This window comes from Oncorhynchus clarkii, chromosome 17 (genome assembly GCF_045791955.1).
Source record: "Oncorhynchus clarkii lewisi isolate Uvic-CL-2024 chromosome 17, UVic_Ocla_1.0, whole genome shotgun sequence".
Classification (NCBI taxonomy): domain Eukaryota; kingdom Metazoa; phylum Chordata; class Actinopteri; order Salmoniformes; family Salmonidae; genus Oncorhynchus; species Oncorhynchus clarkii.
The window spans coordinates 68245789-68265927 of record NC_092163.1 but is presented as its reverse complement, the minus strand read 5'-3'; the positions used below and the strand labels follow the sequence as shown (position 1 = coordinate 68265927).

Here is a 20139-nt window from a genome sequence, read left to right as displayed (position 1 = left end):
TAGGAAAGCCTTGAAGATTGACCAGTTGATTACAACGGACCGGCTGGTGACCACTGGTCTAAAGCAACAATGACAACTATCGGTCAAGTAAAGGACACACTCCACTCCACTCCATATAATCATTGTTGACAATCAACTTTGTGCAGATGTTGATGGCTATGATATGAAAGTAATCATAATTCTGTTCACACAGGCATCTCTATTACATCTACATATAACATATTGTATCTTATCTAGGACAGACATGTCTTCGTACACTTCAGGGTCATCTTTGTCACACTGTTCCTTCTTCACATTTGGAGCGCGTTTGCTTCTGAGCGGAGCAAGAGCAAAAATCGTCACATTTTAGCCAGGTCAAACAATGCAATCCTTCCATCCGAGTTTAATCCACTCCGAATCAAATCACATTTTATTCTAATCAAATTGTATTGGTCGCACACACATTGAGCAGACGTTATTACGGGTGTAGCGAAATGCTTATATCCACATTAATAAAAATAAAATTGTATTGGTCACATACACATGATTAGTAGATGTTAATGCGAGTGTAGCGAACAAAATAGATCAGTAGGCGAAGCACTTGCAAGGCACAACTGAGAATAAATTGATCTAAACTAGAGCTACAATACTGTCATTTCCTGTGGCAATTCAAAGGTAAAACGTTTAGCTACTATATCGACCTTGAACTAAAGTTAACTGTTCATACAATTAAATCTAGCTAACGTACCTTAGTGCTCGAACCATGTTAAGTAGAACCTTTTAAATTGGTTTGAAATGTGCCGTTCCAAACGTAAAAAACACGCATAATATATCAATACACCTGGACCGGAAGTAAGGACCTGAAGTAAGGACAGGCATATTCTCGATACCATTTGATAGGAAACACTTTGAAGTTTGTGGAAATGTGAAATGAATGTTGGAGAATATAACACATTAGATCAGTTAAAATATAATACAAACCAAAAAAATGTGTTTTCCATTTAATTTTTTTGTTCCAACATCTTTGAAATGCAAAAAAAAAGAGAAAGGCCATATATTGAGTTAGATTTTGTCCACAAGATGGCAGCAATGTGTTTGCACAGTTTCCGACTGACACGGGGAATAATTACATCACAATATTTTGTAACAATTTTTTTAATAGATTTTTTTATTTAACCCTATTTAGCTAGGCAAGTCAGATAAGAACAAATTGTTATTTACAGTGATGGCCTGCCCCGGCCAAACCCAGACGACGCTGGGCCAGTTGTGCGCTGCCCTATGGGAGTCTGCCAGGAGTTTGCCCAAATGTGCCGAATTGGTTAATTTATACATTTTCAAGTACATAACTATAGAGAACATACAAAAATGCTATAGTAATGCACATTTTTTTAAATAAGAGCTTGTCAAGAAATGTCTTCTGTCGTGGGCATCTGGATGCCGCAACTGTGTTTTTCACCAACTCACTGACTGTATAATGTACTTTTTTATATGTACGTCCCAATGACCAATACAGAGGACCATTTTGCACTTACAATAAAATATAAATAACAATATATTACATTTAAAAATGATTATGTTACCTAACACCAAATACAATTAGAAAATAATGAATCTCTATGTGTGTATTGTTTTTAAATATACGCCATTCTGGAATACTTTTCAAATCAATAAATGCATTGAACAGAAAAACTCATGTTCTAAGTGTGTTTTGCATGATGAAAATACATTTCCACAATATTACTTTTTGTATGGGTGGGGGATTTATATACGTTATTAAAATATATAATCATATATTTTAAAATGTCTGTCACATTTATGGGTTTTAAATATATGATAATATATTTTAAAATATACAGTATCAGTCAATAGTTTGGACACAGCTACTCATTCAAGGGTTTTTCTTTATTTTTTATATTTTTCTACATTATAGAATAATAGTGAAGACATCAACACTATGAAATAACACCTATGGAATCATGTAGTAACCAAAAGTGTCAAACAAATCAAAATATATTTGAGATTCTTCAAAGTATCCACCATTTGCCTTGATGATAGCTTTGCACACTCTTGGCATTCTCTCAACCAGCTTCATGAGGTAGTCACCTGTAATGCATTTCAATTAACAAGTGTGCCTTGTTAATTTTTAAAATGTCTTTCCGTCTTAATGCTTTGAGCCAATCAGCTGTGTTGTGACAAAGTAGTGGTGGTATACATAAGATAGCCCTATTTGGTGAAATACCAAGTCCGTATTATGGCAAGAACAGCTCAAATAAGCAAAGAGAAATGACAGACCATAAGAAATACCTTATTTACATAAGCATTTAGACCCTTCGCTATGAGACTCAAAATTAAGCTCAGGTGCATCCTGTTTCCATTGATCATCCTTGAGATGTTTCTACAACTTGATTGGAGTCCACCTGTGGTAAATTCAATTGATTGGACGTAATTTGGAAAGGCACACACCGGCCTATATAAGGTCCCACAGTTGACAGTGCATGTTAGAGCAAAAACCAAACCATGAGGTCGAATAAATTGTTTGTAGACCTCAGAGACAGGATTGTGTCGAGGCACAGATCTGGGGAAGGGACCAAAACATTTCTGCAGCATTGAAGGTCCCCAAGAACACAGTGGCCTCCATCATGCGTAAATGGAAGAAGTTTGAAACCACCAAGACTCTTCCTAGAGCTGGCCGCCTGGCCAAACTGAGCAATCGAGGAAGAAAGGCCTTGGTCAGGGAGGTGACCAAGAACCCGATGGTCACTCTGACAGAGCTCCAGAGTTCCTCTGTGGAGATGGGTGAAAATTCCAGAAGGACAACTATCTCTGCAGCAAATCACCAATCATGCCTTTATGGTAGAGTGGCCAGATGGAAGCCACTCCTCAGTAAAAGGCCATGAGAAACAAGATTCTCTGATTTGATGAAACCGAGATTGAACTCTTTGGCCTATATGCCAAGAGTCACATCTGAAGGAAACGTAGCACCATCCCTACCGTGAAGCATAGTGAAAAAGCATAGTGAAAAAATAAAATAGTGGTGGAAGTATCATGCTGTGGGAATGTTTTTCAGTGGCAGGGACTGTGAGACCAGTCAGGATCGAGGGAAAGATGAACGGAGCAAAGTACAGAGAGATCCTTGATGAAAACCTGCTACAGATTGCTCAGGACCTCAGACTGGTTCAAAGGTTCACTTTCCTAAAAGTCCTCGACCCCAAGCACATAGCCATGACAATGCAGGAATGGCTTCGGGACAAGTCTCTGAATGTCCTTGAGTGAACCAGCCAGAGTCAGGACTTGAAGCCGATCAAACATCTCTGGAGAGACCTGAAAATAGCTGTGCAACGACACTCCCCATACAACCTGACAGACCTTGAGAGGATCTGCAGAGAAGAATGTGAGAAACTCCCCAAATACAGATGTGCCAAGCTTGTAGCGTCATACCCAAGAAGACTCAAGGCTGTAATCGCTGTCAAAGGTGCTTCAACAAAGTACTGAGTAACTGTCTATTTACCACCACAAACCGATGCTGGCACTAAGACGGCACTCAACGAGCTGTAGAAGGCCATACACAATCAACAAAATGCTCATCCACAGACGGTGCTCCTAGTGGCCAGGGACTTTAAATGCAGGGAAACTTACATTGTTTTACCTCATTTCTACCAGCATGTTAAATGTGCAACCAGAGGGAAAAAAAACTCTAGACCACCTTTACTCCACACACAGAGACCCATACAAAGCTCTCCCTCGCCCTCCATTGGGCAAATCTGACCATAACTCTATCCTCCTGATTCCTGCTTACTAGCTAAAACTAAAGCAGGAAGTACCAGTGACTTGCTCAATAAGGAAGTGGTCAGATGATGCAGATGCTAAGCTACAGGACTGTTTTGCTAGCACAGACTGGAATATATTCTGGGATTCTTCTGATGGCTTTGAGGAGTACACCACATCAGTCACTGGCTTCATCAATAAGTGCATCGATGACGTCGTACGTACATACCCCAACCAGAAGCCATGGATTACAGGCAACATCCGCATTGAGCTAGAGGTTAGAGCTGCCGGTTTCAAGGAGCGGGACTCTAACCCGGACGCTTATTAGAAATCCCGCTATGCCTTCAGACGAACCATCAAACAGGCAAAGCGTCAATACAGGATTAAGATTGAATCGTACTACGGCTTCGACGTTCGTTGGATGTGGCAGGGCTTGCAAACTATTACAGACTACAAAAGGAAGCCTAGTCGCGAGTTGCCCAGTGACACAAGCCTACCAGACGAGCTAAATAACTTCTATGCTCGCTTCAAGGCTAGCAACACTGAAGCATGCATGAGAGCATCCATCAGCTGTTCCGGACGACTGTGTGATCACGCTCTCCGTAGCCAATTTGAGTAAGACATTTATACAGGTCAACATTCACAAGGCCGCATGGCCAGACGGATTACCAGACGTGTACTCCGAGCATACACTGAACAACTGGCAAGTGTCTTCACTGACATTTTCAACCAGTCCTTGACCTCCCGTACTCCATTTTCACCAATGACTGTATGGCCAAGTACAACTCCAACACCAAATCAAATCAAATTTATTTATATAGCCCTTCGTACATCAGCTGATATCTCAAAGTTCTGTACAGAAACCCAGCCTAAAACCCCAAACAGCAAGCAATGCAGGTGTAGAAGCACGGTGGCTAGGAAAAACTCCCTAGAAAGGCCAAAACCTAGGAAGAAACCTAGAGAGGAACCAGGCTATGTGGGGTGGCCAGTCCTCTTCTGGCTGTGCCGGGTGGAGATTATAACAGAACATGGCCAAGATGTTCAAATGTTCATAAATGACCAGCATGGTCGAATAATAATAAGGCAGAACAGTTGAAACTGGAGCAGCAGCACGGTCAGGTGGACTGGGGACAGCAAGGAGTCATCATGTCAGGTAGTCCTGGGGCATGGTCCTAGGGCTCAGGTCCTCCGAGAGAGAGAAAGAAGGAGTGAATTAGAGAACGCACACTTAGATTCACACAGGACACCGAATAGGACAGGAGAAGTACTCCAGATATAACAAACTGACCCTAGCCCCCCGACACATAAACTACTGCAGCATAAATACTGGAGGCTGAGACAGGAGGGGTCAGGAGACACTGTGGCCCCACACCATCATTAAGTTTGCAGACAACACAACAGTGGTAAGTCTAATCACCAAAAACGACGAGACAGCCTATAGGGAGGAGGTCAGAGAAATGGAAGTGTGGTGCCAGGATAACAACCTCTATCTAAACGTGATCAATACAAAGGAGATGGACTACAGAAGAAGAAGGACCAAGCAGGTTGGGGCTGTAGAAGAGCAGGTTGAGAGCTTCAAATTCCTTGCCGTCCGCATCACCAACATATTATCATGGTCCAAACACACGAAGACAGTTGTGAAGAGGGCACAACAACGCCTATTTCAGTGTAAGGTCTACCTGTTGTATTCGTCGAGTGTGACAAATACAATTTGAGTAAAGGGTCTGAATTCTTATGTAAATGTTATATTTCCATTTTATTTTTTTATAAATTAGTGAACATTTTGGGGTATTGTGTCTAGATTGATGAGAAAAAAAACGTTCATATATTTTAGAATAAGGCTGTAACGTAACAAGATGTGGAAAAAGTCAAGGGGTCTGAATACTTTCTGAATGCACTGTATAATCAATCAATCAATCCCCCCCCCCCCCCACCATCCTCCTAGTCAATATGCTCACATTGCCTCTCTTTCTAGTCCAAGCATTTTGCGCTGATGACAGACCCTCTAGTCTCTCACAGCCATGATCAGGTCACAAGCCTGTCTCCTCGAGATAATCTACACCGTTTGCCCTGAAGGGCACAGCTGACAACTTTCAAATCCCCATGTCAACTTGTGTTCCAACTTGTAGATTCTGTGTGGCTATATTATTCCACAATAAAGGCTTTTTGGGCGTCTCCCTAAGAGAGTGTATGTAATATTTCCGTCCCTACTGTATCTATTATGTGGTGATGAAAGAGAACCTTTTCATTCATAGCTGTCTTCTGAGACTGTCCTCCAACCGGCCCAACCAGACGGCCAGGTCTGTAAGCCGCAGGAACAGGACTGGAGTCAGACTCCCACCGACTGACTGGTGTACACTTCTTGTCCTAGTAAAGCCTTCCTGGGGGGCAGACCTCTGTCTCCCCTGAAACCTGCTTTTGACTCTCATGCAAGTTCCAACATCCATCCTCAAAATTATGTTATGAGATGTGGATTGTTACTGAGGGTAACTTTTATTTAGAGATTGATGCTATTTGACATGATCTACAGTATACAGTAAGATAATATAATGTGGTGGCCAACTATGACTGCCCCTTCACAGGAGTGTCTCTGAAATGTAAAGAACATATTTCTGGCACAGCCTACTGGGCTTATTATAGTGTGGCATACTGGAGCTCCACAATGGGAATGTGGTGTGGAGTATCACATATTAAGATAAACAATATTTCACAGGGGAATTGAACGCACGACAGCCACCCTCCAGTTAATTCCATGTCTTGAGGCATGTCTTGCTGATCACGAGGAAGATTTTATGCAAACAAATACTTTATCACAGAAATGACCGAATTAACCCAAACTGCAGCAATATTACATACAGTAAAGAATAGTCCATAAAATGAAGACTCAATTTAAAGTATAACACAGATAAAATAAAGACATCGTACATTGTGTCTCTGTTGTTCATTACACTTTAGAAAAAGAGTGCTATCTAGAACCTAAAAGGGTTCTTCAGCTGGCCCCATAGTAGAACCCTTTGAATAACTATTTTTGGTTCCAGATAGAACCATTTTGGGTTCCATGTAGAACGTATTCCACAGAGGGTTCTAACTGGAACCAAAAAGGGTTATCCTATGGAGACAGCTGAAGATTCCTTTTTGAACCCTGTTTTTAAGAGTGTACAGTCAAGTGATAATAGACTAACAATACCAAGTAATACTGAATAATGCTGCTCATGTATGTCTTAGTTCACTGCCTCTTGCGCAGGTGAACATACAGGACTCCACTGAAGAGCAAGAGCGGTACACAGGACCAGGCCAGAATGAAACAGTAGCCAAAGTGGCCAATGCTCAGGTCTCTGGTGTCGTCCAGGATCTTCTTACGGTGGAATGTGAAGATCAGACAGGCGGCAAATGATGTGAAACCTGGTGGAGCAGAGCAGAAAGGGGACAGGGAGGGTAAATGCTCTTTAGAGAATAAATGTGTGTCAATAACAAAAATGAACAGAGAACTTCTCTAGGTTAAAGATAAAATCTCGCACACACATGAAAGAACTGGGTGTCATAAACTGGTCAATTCTTGTCCAGTACAGTACCTGCAAAAACCTGACAGAGGCCTGTGAAATAGAAGAGCCCTCCTTTAGACATGGTGAAGAGCTGACCCAGGAAGACCAGGAAGGAGATAGAGGAAAAGATCACTGAGAGGACAGTCAGGGACTGGACTGCCTGCAGCCAGTCTGGAGAAACAAGAGAGGAACAATGAGACTCCATGTCATTGGGATCAACACACAGACACATTGAATAGGACTATACAGCCTATAGGGAGAAGGTCAGACACCTGGCCGTGTAGTATCAGGACAGCAACCTCTCTCTCAACGTGATCAAGACAAAGGAGATGATTATGGACTACAGGAGAAAGAGGACCGAGCACGCCCCCATTCTCATCAACGGGGCTGCAGTGGAGCAGGTTGAGAGCTTCAAGTTCCTTGGTGTCCACATCACCAACAAACTAACATGGTCCAAGCACACCAAGACAGTCGTGAAGAGGGCACGACAAAACATATTCCCCCTCAGGAGACTGAAAAGATTTGGCAGGGATTCTCAGACCTCTATACCAGGCGGTGTCAGAGGACGGCCCAAAAAATTGTCAAAGACTCCAGCCACCCTAGTCATAGACTGTTTTCTCTGCTACCGCACGACAAGCGGTACCAAAGCTCCAAGTCTAGGTCCAAGAGGCTTCTAAACAGCTTCCACCCCCAAGCCATAAGACTCCTGAACACCTAATCAAATGGCTACCCAGACTATTTGCATTGCCCCCCCCTCCCCTCTTTTACACTGCTGCTACTCTCCGTTGTCACCATCTATGCATAGTCACTTTAATAACTCTACCTACATGTACATATTACCTCAACTAACCGGTGCCCGCGCACATCGACTCTGTACCAGTACCACCCTGTATATAGTCTCACTATTGTTATTTTACTGCTGCTCTTTAATTACGTGTTACTTTTATTTCTTATTCTTATCCATATTTTTTTAAACTGTATTGTTGGTTAGGGGCTCGTAAGTAAGCATGTGCATGTGACTAATAAAATTTGATTTGATTTATTGAAAATAAAACCACATGACCATATACAGTGGGGCAAAAAAGTATTTAGTCAGCCACCAATTGTGCAAGTTCTCCCACTTAAAAAGATGAGAGAGGCCTGTAATGTTCATCATAGGTACACTTCAACTATGACAGACAAAATGAGAAAAAAAAATCCAGAAAATCACATTGTAGGATTTTTTATGAATTTATTTGCAAATAATGGTGGAAAATAAGTATTTGGTCATCTACAAACAAGCAAGATTTCTGGCTCTCACAGACCTGTAACTTTACAGACTCAATGCCTGTATAGGCATAAACAGACAGAATAATCCAAGGTTATAAAAAGAGAGATCCTCAATCTAAGTAGACTAGATACGTATCATTAAAAAAAACATAATTTTCCACTTGATTTACCATTTTCGTTAGCGGCAGCACACAGCCAGTTTCCCGTTGCGTTGTCGTGAATGCAGTTAGACCAGAGGTCTGTGATTTCAGCATCGGACCAAATCCACCAGAACTAGAGCGAGACAGGTTACATTCAGCTGGCAGGTTCTGTGTGCATGGCAATCTGACCAAACCCACCAGAACTAGAGAGAGACAGGTTACATTCAGCTGGCAGGTTCTGTGTGCATGGCAATCTGACCAAATCCACCAGAACTAGAGCGAGACAGGTTACATTCAGCTGGCAGGTTCTGTGTGCATGGCAATCTGACCAAACCCACCAGAACTAGAGAGAGACAGGTTACATTCAGCTGGCAGGTTCTGTGTGCATGGCAATCTGACAAAACCATAAAACTGGGTCCCCACTGTGGGATTCCACCAGAGCTTTCAAAGTAATAAAATATCCATAAATCTAATTCCTGCATATTTTAGGTCACGCTGGGGTTTTCTTAAAGCACCATAGTGCCATCAGTATGTTGATATTCAACATGGTTGTGGTTTCTCTTCTCAGACTTTGATACGTCATTGTAAAGGCCGTCATTGTAAATAAGAATTTGTTCTTAACTGACTTGCATAGTTAAATAAAGGTTCAATAAAATAAAAATAAGTCAGGAAAGGGAGTGCCACAGAGACAGATTGGCTAACAGTGGAGAGTGTCTCACCTTCTCCATGGTGGCGATGAACAGCATGGCCAGAGTGAAAAGATGAAGCACAGTCACAGACATGAGCAGAAGAACCATGATGGCTGGGAGCTTCCACTGAGGCCACACTCAGGGGTCCTGGACACAGACAGAGTTTTGAGACAGTGGAAAGGTGGACTCTCTACAGAAGTCTTCTTTAGCTCAGTTGGTAGAGCATGGTGTTTTCAACACCAGTATTGTGGGTTTGATATCCACTGTGGCCACCCACATGGAAAATGTTTTCACACACGACTGTAAGTCACTTTGGCTAAAAGCATCTGCTAAATGGCATTTATCAATATGTTATATTCAGTTCCAGAATAGGGCAGACTGCACTGTCTTCTCCTGTCTAAATCTAAGCAACTCCATTTTCCTTGTGTGAAACAACAAGAGTGAGATTTGAATCCATTAGATGGATAATGAGTATTCTAAAAATGTATGTGTCTCGTCACATTCTTCATCTGGTTTGCATTAGGCTTTTTCACAGATGAGAAAACTGTACTGTTTGTGGTACCTGGTACTAAAAGGAGCAAACATGAGGACTGAGCATAGTATGAGGGAGAGTGACAACAAAATATATTGACTCTAACAACACTCTAGATTGAGAATAACAAAACATGTATATTTAATTAGTTACTTTTACTGATTCTCAAATAATCTATTTCAATACACACATAATAATGTTGGTATACTGTATGGCATATTTGTCTTGAATTCCATACACACTGTTCATTCCAAACCATAGCAAATATTTAAATCCTCTAGATAACATTGTAACCAAAGCTTAATGAAAAGTTCCAAGGACTTTTCCCGTCTTTGATATTGTGACTTACCTTAAATTTCAGTTCCTGGGGAACTATGACTGGTTCTGTAACCCTCAGTACCCCTCTCTCCTCTGCCGCCCCTGCTTTTCTCACAGACGCCACTCCTCCCCTTTACTCTTCCTCCACTCCCACACTATCTCCAAAGCTGAGATAAAGACAGGGGTTGGAATGCAGAGTGGGATATAGGGGGAGTTCTCAACATCTATTTCCTCTACCCTCACCCAGTCTACAGTCTGGACAACAGACAAAACGTACTACTGACTACTCACTGGACTGGACCCACCCAAAGTCACAAACACAGTCAACCACATGAAAAAGGATATGTTGTAAAAATTACACTTGAAATCTGCATGATATATATACAGTACATCTGGGAATCATTAATACCTAATTTTAGACCAGATCCATAGCCCTGCAGAAAACTTTCCCACCTGGACAAAAGGAACACCTACGTTAGAATGCTGTTCATTGACTACAGGGTTCAACACCGTAGTGCCCTCAAATCTCATCACTAAGCTAAGGACCCTGGGACTAAACACCCCCCTCTGCAACTGGATACTGGACTTCCTCATCGGCTGATGTACATCGGCTGATGTAAAAACGGCTTTATAAATACATTTGATTGATTGATTGATTGATTCCTGACGGGCCGCCCCCAGGTGGTATGAGTAGGCAACATCACGTCTGCCATGCTGATCCTCAACACGGGGCCCCGTGCTTATTGCCCTTCTGTACTCCCTGTTAACCCATGACTGCATAGCCAAGCATTACTCCAACACCATAATTAAGTTTGCCGGTCCACAACGGTGGTAGGCCTGATCACCGACAACAATAAGACAGCCTGTAGCGAGGAGGTCAGAGACCTGGAAGTGTGGTGCCAGGACAACAACCTCTCCTCAACGTGATCAAGACAAAGGAGAGGATCATGGAGTACAGGAAAAGGAGGGTCAAGCATGCCCCCATTCTCATCGACGGGGCTGCAGTGGAGCAGGTTGAGAGCTTGAAGTTCCTTGGTGTCCACATCATCAACAAACTATCATGGTCCAAACACACCAAGACAGTCATGAAGAGGGCATGACAACCCCTATTCCCCCTCAGGAGACTGAAAAGATTTGGCTGCACCATCGAAAGCATCCTGACTGGTAGCATCACCGCCTGGTATGGCAACTGCTCAGCCGCAATGCGCTACAGAGGGTAGTGCGTACGGTCCAGTACATCACTGGGGCCAAGCTTCCTGAAATCCAGGACTTCTATACCAGGCGTTGTCAGAGGAAGGCCCTAAAAGACTCCAGCCACCCTAGTCATAGACTGTTCTCTCTGCTACTGCACAACAAGCGGTACCGGGGCACAAGTCGAGGTCCAAAATGCTTCTTAACAGCTTCTACCACCAAGCCATAAGACAGCTAATCAGATGGTTACCCGGAATAATTGCATTGACCCCCCCACCCACCTTTCTTTATACCGCTGCTACTCGCTGTTTATTATCTATTACGTACATTACATGTACATATTCCCTCAGTTACCTCAACTAACCTTTACCACTGTACATTGACTCAGTACTGGTACCCCCTGCACATAGCCTCGTAATTGTTATTTTATTGTTTTTTATATATTTATTCCTTTTTCTCCCCAGTTGGCAGTTACAGTCTTGCCGCCTCGCTACAACTCCCCTACGGACTCAGGAGAGGTGAAGGTCGAGAGGCATGCATCCTCCGAAACATGACCCTGCCAAGCCGCACTGCTTGCTTAACCCAGAAGCCAGCCACACCAATGTGTCGGAGGAAACACCTTCCAGCTGGTGACCGGAAGTCAGCTTGCAGGCACCCGGCCCGCCACAAGGAGTTGCTAGAGTGATTGTGCACCGCCACAATTGTGCACCTCCACATGGGTCTCCCGGTCACGGCCGGCTTTGACGCAGCATGAGATTGAACCCAGGTCTATAGTGACGCCTCAAGCACTATTTAGTAAATATTTTCCTTAACTCTTATTTTTCTTGAAACTGCATTGTTGGTTAAGGGCTTGTAAGCATTTCACGGTAAGATTGTATTCGGCGCATGTGACAAATAAAACTTGATTTGAGCAGCTGTAACTGTCAACATTGTTTCTTGACGTTTTTGCCTGTCCATTGCCGCTGAGGTTACTTTCCACTTCATTGCTCCTTTTGGGATTTCAGATTCTATCTAAAGTGCTGTTATGATTTTTATGCTCCACTCTGGTCTTAATCTTAGTGATCAGGGAGTGGTACCCACTGCCAAGTAGTTTGGCTTCCCCTGTCAGGTCTCCAAAAGTCTTTGGGTACCGCGTTACAATGGATTTTTGCAATTTCACTGCATACAGCCTTGTTGGTATTGGGGCAGTTCTCACGCATGGCGTCACCAGTCTCCATCACCATCTGCCGCCTATCTGCCACCGCAACCCTACATCGTTGGGCAATGGCCTGCTTGAGGCTGGAGGGCATCTTCTGTCGAGGTACAGTTGAAGTTGGAAGTTTACATACACTTAGGTTGGAGTCACTAAAACTTGTTTTTCAACCACTCTACAACTTTTTTGTTAACAAACTATAGATTTGGCAAGTCGGTTAGGACATCTACTTTGAGCATGACACAAGTAATTTTTCCAATAATTGTTTACAGAGAGATTATTTCACTTATAATTCACTGCATCACAATTCCAGTGGGTCAGAAGTTTACATACACTAAGTTCACTATGCCTTTAAACAGCTTGGAAAATTCCAGAAAATGTCATGGCTTTAGAAGCTTCTGATAGGCTAATTGACATCATTTGAGTCAATTGGATGTGTACCTGTGGATGTAGTTGAAGGCCTACCTTCAATCTCAGTGCTTCTTTGCTTGACATCATGGGAAAATCAAAAGAGGACCTCAAAAAGACCTCCACAAGTCTGGTTCATCCTTGGGAGCAATTTCCAAACGCCTTGAAGTACCACGTTCATCTGTACAAACAATAGTATGCAAGTATAAACACCATGGGACCACGCAGCCGTCATACTGCTCAGGAAGGAGACGCGTTCTGTCTCCTAGAGATGAATGTACTTTGATGCGAAAAGTGCAAATCAATCCCAGAACAACAGCAAAGGACCTTGTGAAGATGCTGGAGGAAACCGGTACAAAAGTATTTTTATCCACAGTAAAACGAGTCCTATATCGACATAACCTGGATGGCCGAACAGCAAGGAAGAAGCCACTGCTCCAAAACCGCCATAAAAAAAAGTCAGACTATGGTTTTCAACTGCTGCGGTTCGCAACTGTACTTTTTGGAGAAATGTCCTCTGGTCTGATGAAACAAAAATACAACTGTTTTCCCATAATGACCATCGTTATGTTTGGAGGGTGCGGCTTGCAAGCTGAAGAACACCATCCCAACCGTGAGGCACAAGGGTGGCAGCATCATGTTGTGGGGGTGCTTTGCTGCAGGAGGACTGGTGCACTTCACAAAATAGATGGCTTCACGAGGAAGAAAAATTATGTGGATATATTGAAGCAACATCTCAAGACATTAGTCAGGAAGGTCGCAAATGGATCTACCAAATGGACAATGACCCCAAGCATACTTCCAAAGTTGTGGCAAAATGGCTCAAGGACAATAAAGTCAAGGTATTGGAGTGGCCATCACAAAGCCCTGACCTCAATCCAATAGAACATTTGTGGGCAGAACTGAAAAGTGTGTGCGAGCAAGGAGGCCTACAAACTTGACTCAGTTACACCAGCTCTGTCAGGAGGAATGGGACAAAATTCACCCAACTTATTGTGGAAAACTTGTGGAAGGCTACCTGAAATGTTTGACCCAAGTTAAACAATTAAAAGGCAATGCTACCAAATACTAATTGAGTGTATGTAAACTTATGACCCACTGGGAATGTGATAAATCATAAATCATTCTCTCCACTATTATTCTGACATTTCACATTCTTAAAATAAAGTGGTGATCCTAACTGACCTAAGAACAGGGAATTTTTACTAGGATTAAATGTCAGGAATTGTGAAAAACTCAATGTAAATGTATTTGGCTAAGGTGTATGTAAACTTCTGACTTCAACTGTACATGGAGGTCGCTGACCCACAATGTGCTCATGTTGACCTTTGTTTTTGTAGGAATGGAAAGAGGCCGGGCTTGGAGGGGACAGCCATTCACTCACACCACTGACTGACTTGGGAAGCAGAGGGATTGATGAACAACCACTACAATCTTTTAAAAAAGAAAAGATAAAACAATGTAGGCATATATTACAATGTGTAAGAAATATACTCCAGCATTTTGGATTTGAGATCAGATTTATTTGACGGTAGATATTAGGGTGGTATTGGTTACACTCATTAACGCATTGTTCGAAGGTAAGAAACAAATCGCAATGCAGATGATTTAATCCTATTCAATTATCAACGAAATAAGCGACATAATAATGTCTACTGCAGCCTGCATTTATTCCAGACACAGAAAGGTCTTCAATTTCCCCAGATATTGTTTCACTTACAAAAGGAGTAAAAATTCTCTTCTCCTGACACTTATGCCACAACATTGTACAATCAAAATTTGCTAATAATATTTCATCTTTCCGCCGGCTACGCATGTTTGTCAAGCGACAGATCATTAGAAAATACAATGACAAAACAAACTATTCACAGATACAGAACCATTCAGCCTGTCCATTCTTCATTTGTCTTGAAAAAATACAAAGACAAAAGTCTGTCAGGCAATGCGCTGCGGCATCACAGCCCAAGAGGACAAACAATTTACAGAACCATTTTTATATTTTTGACATTTCTGTCCCTTTTCATTACATATGCCTCACTCCATTGTAGCACAAACCTTGAGTCTTCTTATGTATGACGCTACAAGCTTAGCGCACCTGTATTTGGGGAGTTTCTCCCATTCTTCTCTGCAGATCCTCTCAAGCTCTGTCAGGTTGGATGGGGAATGTTGCTTCACAGCTATTTTCAGGTCTCTCCAGAGATGATGGATTTGGTCCGGGCTCTGGCTGGGCAACTCAAGGACATTCAGAAACTTGTCCGGAAGACACTCCTATGTTGTCTTGGCTGTGTGCTTAGGGTCGAGGTCCTGTTGGAAGGGGAACCTTTGTCCCAGTCAGGTCCTGAGCGCTCTGGAGCAGATTTTCATCAAGGATCTCTCTGTACTTTGCTCCATTCATCTTTACCTCAATCCTGACTAGTCTCCCAGTCCCTGCCTCTGAAAAACATCCCCACAGCATGATGCTGCCACCGCCATGCTTCATTGTAGGGATGGTTGGTGCCAGGTTACCTCAAGACATGGCGCTTGCCATTCAGGCCAAAGAGTTGAATCTTGGTTTCATCAGACCAAAGAATAATGTTTCTCATGGTCTGAAAGTCTTTAAGTGCCATTTTGGCAAACTCCAACCGGGCTGTCATGTGCCTTTTACTGAGGAGTGGCTTCCGTCTGGTCATTCTACCACAAAGGCATGATTGGTGGAGTGTTGAAGAGATGATTGTCCTTCTGGAAGGTTCTCCCATCTCCACAGAGGAACTGTAGTGCTCTGTCAGAGTGACCATTGGGTGCTTGGTCACCTCCCTGACCAAGGCCCTTCTCCCCCGATTGCTCAGTTTGGCCCGGGGGCCCGCTATAGGAAGAGTCTTGGTGGTTCCAAACATCTTCCATTTAAGGATGATGGAGGACACTGTGTTCGTGGGGATCTTCAATGCTGCAGACATTTTTTGGTACCCTTCTCCAGATCTGTTCTTTAACACAATCCTGTCTCTGAGCTCTACGGACAATTCCTTCGACCTCATGGCTTGGTTTTTGCTCTGACATACACTGTCAACAGTTGGACCTTATATAGACAGAGACTGCCTTTTCAAATCATGTCCAATCAATTGAAATTACCACTGGTTGTCACCAGCTGTGTCCGCTCAGACTGATGTTGATCTTGATGATCTTTAGTTTGGGTGCGCCTGCTGTGAGGGACTAGTGTGTTGGCAACCAATGATGTGAGGCTTCAGGTCAGCCTGGGTGGTGACTTGAACTGCTGGATACTCATTGAAGCGGAGGAAGTTAGCTCCATTATCTCATGTCTCATCTTTCCTCTCCAATTAGCTCCAGGCACATTGCGAGTGTTGTGTAAGAAGACCGGGTGCTTCGCTTATCTTTTGCAGAAGGGTAACTGCTGCTGGTCTGGTTCTGAGAGGAAGTAATTCCTCCCACAGTTCCCTCTGCTCATGGTCCCTCGGAGTGTTGTTGTGTGGTGTTCTCTGCCTTGACTTTTAGCTCACGTCATAGTCGACTCGACGATGGGGGGGCGAGTCTAACGGAGTGGATGAACCACAACTTGAGGAGGATCTTCTCTGGAGATTGGCATCCTTGGGCTTTAACAATTATTGTGTCCGGCTCGTAAGGACCATGAGAAATATGGGTTGGTTACAAAATCGAAGGACTATTAAAATAGATAGAAAACTTGGTTGTTGGTTTTAAGGCCGGTAGTACCACTACAGCATTGTCCGTCCTGAGCAACGAGGAGGCAGTATTTCCAGTTTAGAGGGTTTTAATCCTTAAGAGTCTACTGACGCAGCCATGCTTCAATCTAAGTAGCATAACAAAAATATATCCCCATCAAAATCCGTCAGTTTAAGCTAGACATATCATGGGCTGCGTCTCAATCCCCCGATATCCTCCTATGGCGTCCTTCCCATCATTTTTATTTATTGATTTACTTAACCTTTATTTAACCAGGTAGGCTAGTTGAGACATTTGTACTAGCCTACCTAATGTACTTTCATAGTTCTCATTTACAACTGCGACCTGGATGGAAATCTGCAGTGGAAGGTGGCAGAGCTACAGCAATGTTTATCAGACCATGAAACATCCCGAAAATCAGTCTTCTCATGAAAATGTCTGTAGCGTCCAAACGGTTTGGTCTACAAACTATTGTGACCACTCTAAGGTTTGCTCTACAACCCCCACAAGTGTCCCGGGACTCGTCTGAAGGTAACGTATACAAACTAATGAAAGTATGGAGGTAGTTTTGTGCCAACAAAAATAGGCGTTAAATATGTGTCTAAAAATCCAAAAATATTTGTTATAACTCGATATAGCACCCACAAAAACTTTTCCTTATGATTTATGACTGTCTTTTTGGCCATTCATGAATGTGTTATTCAGTATGTTTCTATGGGTTATGGTAGTAAAGGCCACATGGTATGACAATCTTCAAACAATTCCATATGTTAGCTCTTGAGATCGTTAGGCAGTTACATCTTATGCAAACAATAAAAATGTCAGTCAGCAAGGATATTGTCTACAAGGGGAAAAAGGTAGCAGGAGTTAAACAGGTGGTGCTCATCAGGATGGAAAGCAATGTTATCAGACTTCTGCCTTGACATGCTAGGGGTCCTACACAAACCCTGAACTCTCTGGAATAGAGACTACTGATTGGCTAATATAAGAATGACTGGCGTGACTTTGGCCAATAAGAAAACCAAAGGTGATTAGAGTCTGAAAAATAGTAGACAAAGCTGTCTGACTTAACCAACATTATCAGATGACCTCTCAATCTCATCACTATCAAACAACCTTTCAGTACGATCACTTGTTGTAACACTGGGTGTGTTGTCACTCACTGGGTCTGTTGTCACTCTACACTAGTTTCAATAGAAATGTCAGATGTTCGCTAGACTCTGCCAGAGCTAAAACATCCACATGGAATTTACGCCACAGTTTATGATAAGCCATAGCTAAATTGCAGTAGTCCAACAAACAATCAAACTAAGTCCCATTAGCATTCATAGGTGACAAAATGATTGTGTCTTACTACCTCTTCAGATATCGTCTAGCTGCTCTCCACAGGGCTTGATAAACTTGACATTGGTTGTGCTCTGTGTTAATTATCGTAGGCTACCCATACAAATAAGGCAATCAATCTGGTGAAGCTGTTAGACGACGTCTCGAACGGGTTGACAAGATACCTTTTTGGCAACACTTCTTGCAATGCAAATTACAAAACATAATTTGGCAACCTAGCCCTATAAATAAAACGTCAAATTCATGAAATGAATATAAAAACCTTGACATTTGGATATTGTCTTATCCATATATACTATGTAAAACATATTTATAAAACACTATCCAAAGGTAAAAGTGAAAAAGTATTGTTAATATCATGAATTTGGCATCTTATTTATAGGGCTAATGGTAACTAGTTCTAAACTCAATGTCACGGTCGTCGTATAGAGGAGACCAAGACGCAGCGTGATATGAATACGTTCTTCTTTTAATAAAAGAAAGAACACTAAACAAGCAACCGCTATATCAAACGAGTGCTGACACATAGACAATAACCCACAAAACCAAAATGGCAACCTAAATAGGATCCCCAATCAGAGACAACGATAAACAGCTGCCTCTGATTGGGAACCAATTCAGGCCACCATAGACCTACATATACCTAGACATACCAAAACCCCATAGATATACAACCCTAGACAGGTCAAAAACACACATACCCACCCTCGTCACAACCTGATCTGACCAAAATAATACATAAAACATAGATAACTAAGGTCAGGGAGTGACACTCAATCATGAAGGAATCAATCATGAATTAATGAATTAATGAATGATAGTATACAATTCATTGAATATAGCCTACATAAACTCAACCTCACTCCAAATGTACTTTCACATAGCTTGTGGAAAACAAGTTAGAGGAGTTAGTTGCAACTACTCAATGTTATAAAGTAGGGCATAACTAGTACAAATGAGTAAGGATGCTGAACAGTATCCATATGTGTTGACATGATAGCTCAGCAGAAACAAACGCAGCTTGTTTCTAAAACTAAGCAGGGTACATAGAGGTAGGCATCTGAATGGTGGACTCATTCTCACCCCTCATATAACAGGAGTCACTGTTTAATCTGGTATTGTTGGACTGTGGCTTCAGATTTGATTTCAATATAGGTATCTGTTTATTTAAGTTGATGTCATGACGTTGAAACAATGACGTTGATTCAAACATACCATTTTACTATCAACATTGAAACAAGGTCAAATAAAATGTCTAATCAAATATGACATTCAACATCATTTCAACCACCCAATTATATTGAATATAGGAGGAAATAGATGTTGATTAAACAGTGAGAATATGCTAAAATGTGAAGAAAATGTGATGTGGAACTGATGTTGCATGTTCAACATATTTACCACATGACATGAATTGTGTTGCAATTTCTATGATTGAAAGTGAATGAGACCATCTGTGCACTGATCTGTGGCATACCAAAACAGACAACGGACAAATAACTGCAATTATGTAACACTTTAAATGAACAATAAAATAGAATAGAGAAATGTATAATGTTTTCAAATAAGTTTTAAGGAGAAAGGAGTCAGCGAATGGCTTATAAAAAACATCCTTTTTAAAAATGTTGGGTTGTCTTGGGAGTCGTCATCCCCTGCCTCGTAGAGTGATGGTTCCTACAGTAGCCTGAGGTCTGCCAACACCTTTTGTATTCAGTCATGTTTGAACTAAAAACCCATGGACTGCTCAACGTGATGAATGGCTCTGGAATGCAATATTGTTGCGTCGAGGAACAATAATGTTTGGGGTGGCAGGTAACCTAGTGCTTAGAGCGTTGGGCCAGTAACCGAAAGGTTGCTAGATCAAATCCCTGAGCTGAACGAGGTAAAAAATCTGTAGTTCTGCCTCTGAACAAGGCAGTTAACCCAACTGCACCTAGGCAGTCATTGTAAATAAGAATTTGTTCTTAACTGACTTGCCTAGTTAATTAAAAATCAAGTTTGTTCCAGAAATTTCTGAGGAAGTAAATCACTTCTAAGATTTGGGACTAAACACCTAAACAGTAATATTCCAGTAGTTTTGAATTGTTCTGCCCATTAA

General features: G+C 42.1%; 1 protein-coding gene across 1 annotated transcript; it reads right to left on the bottom strand.

Annotated features, from left to right (window-relative positions):
- Positions 1-6218: 6218 nt before the first annotated feature.
- On the bottom strand, positions 6219-10345 carry LOC139369904 (epithelial membrane protein 3-like). The gene is made up of 5 exons (XM_071109184.1): positions 10266-10345; positions 9415-9531; positions 8726-8828; positions 7317-7457; positions 6219-7146 (listed from the first exon to the last, which is right to left on the bottom strand). Exons 2-5 carry the CDS (start codon positions 9490-9492, stop codon positions 6971-6973), a joined length of 498 nt encoding a protein of 165 aa, XP_070965285.1. The 5' UTR covers positions 9493-9531; positions 10266-10345; the 3' UTR covers positions 6219-6970.
- Between the last annotated feature and the right edge of the window lie 9794 nt (positions 10346-20139).

Coding starts and splice junctions, on each gene's coding strand:
- LOC139369904 (XM_071109184.1), bottom strand. CDS start 9,492: ATGGTTCTTCTGCTCATGTCTGTGACTGTGCTTCATCTTTTCACTCTG. Junction 7,458..8,725: donor TGCTGCCGCTAACGAAAATG/GTAAATCAAGTG, acceptor TTGTTTCTCCAG/ACTGGCTGCAGGCAGTCCAG. Junction 7,147..7,316: donor CCTCTGTCAGGTTTTTGCAG/GTACTGTACTGG, acceptor CTGCTCCACCAG/GTTTCACATCATTTGCCGCC.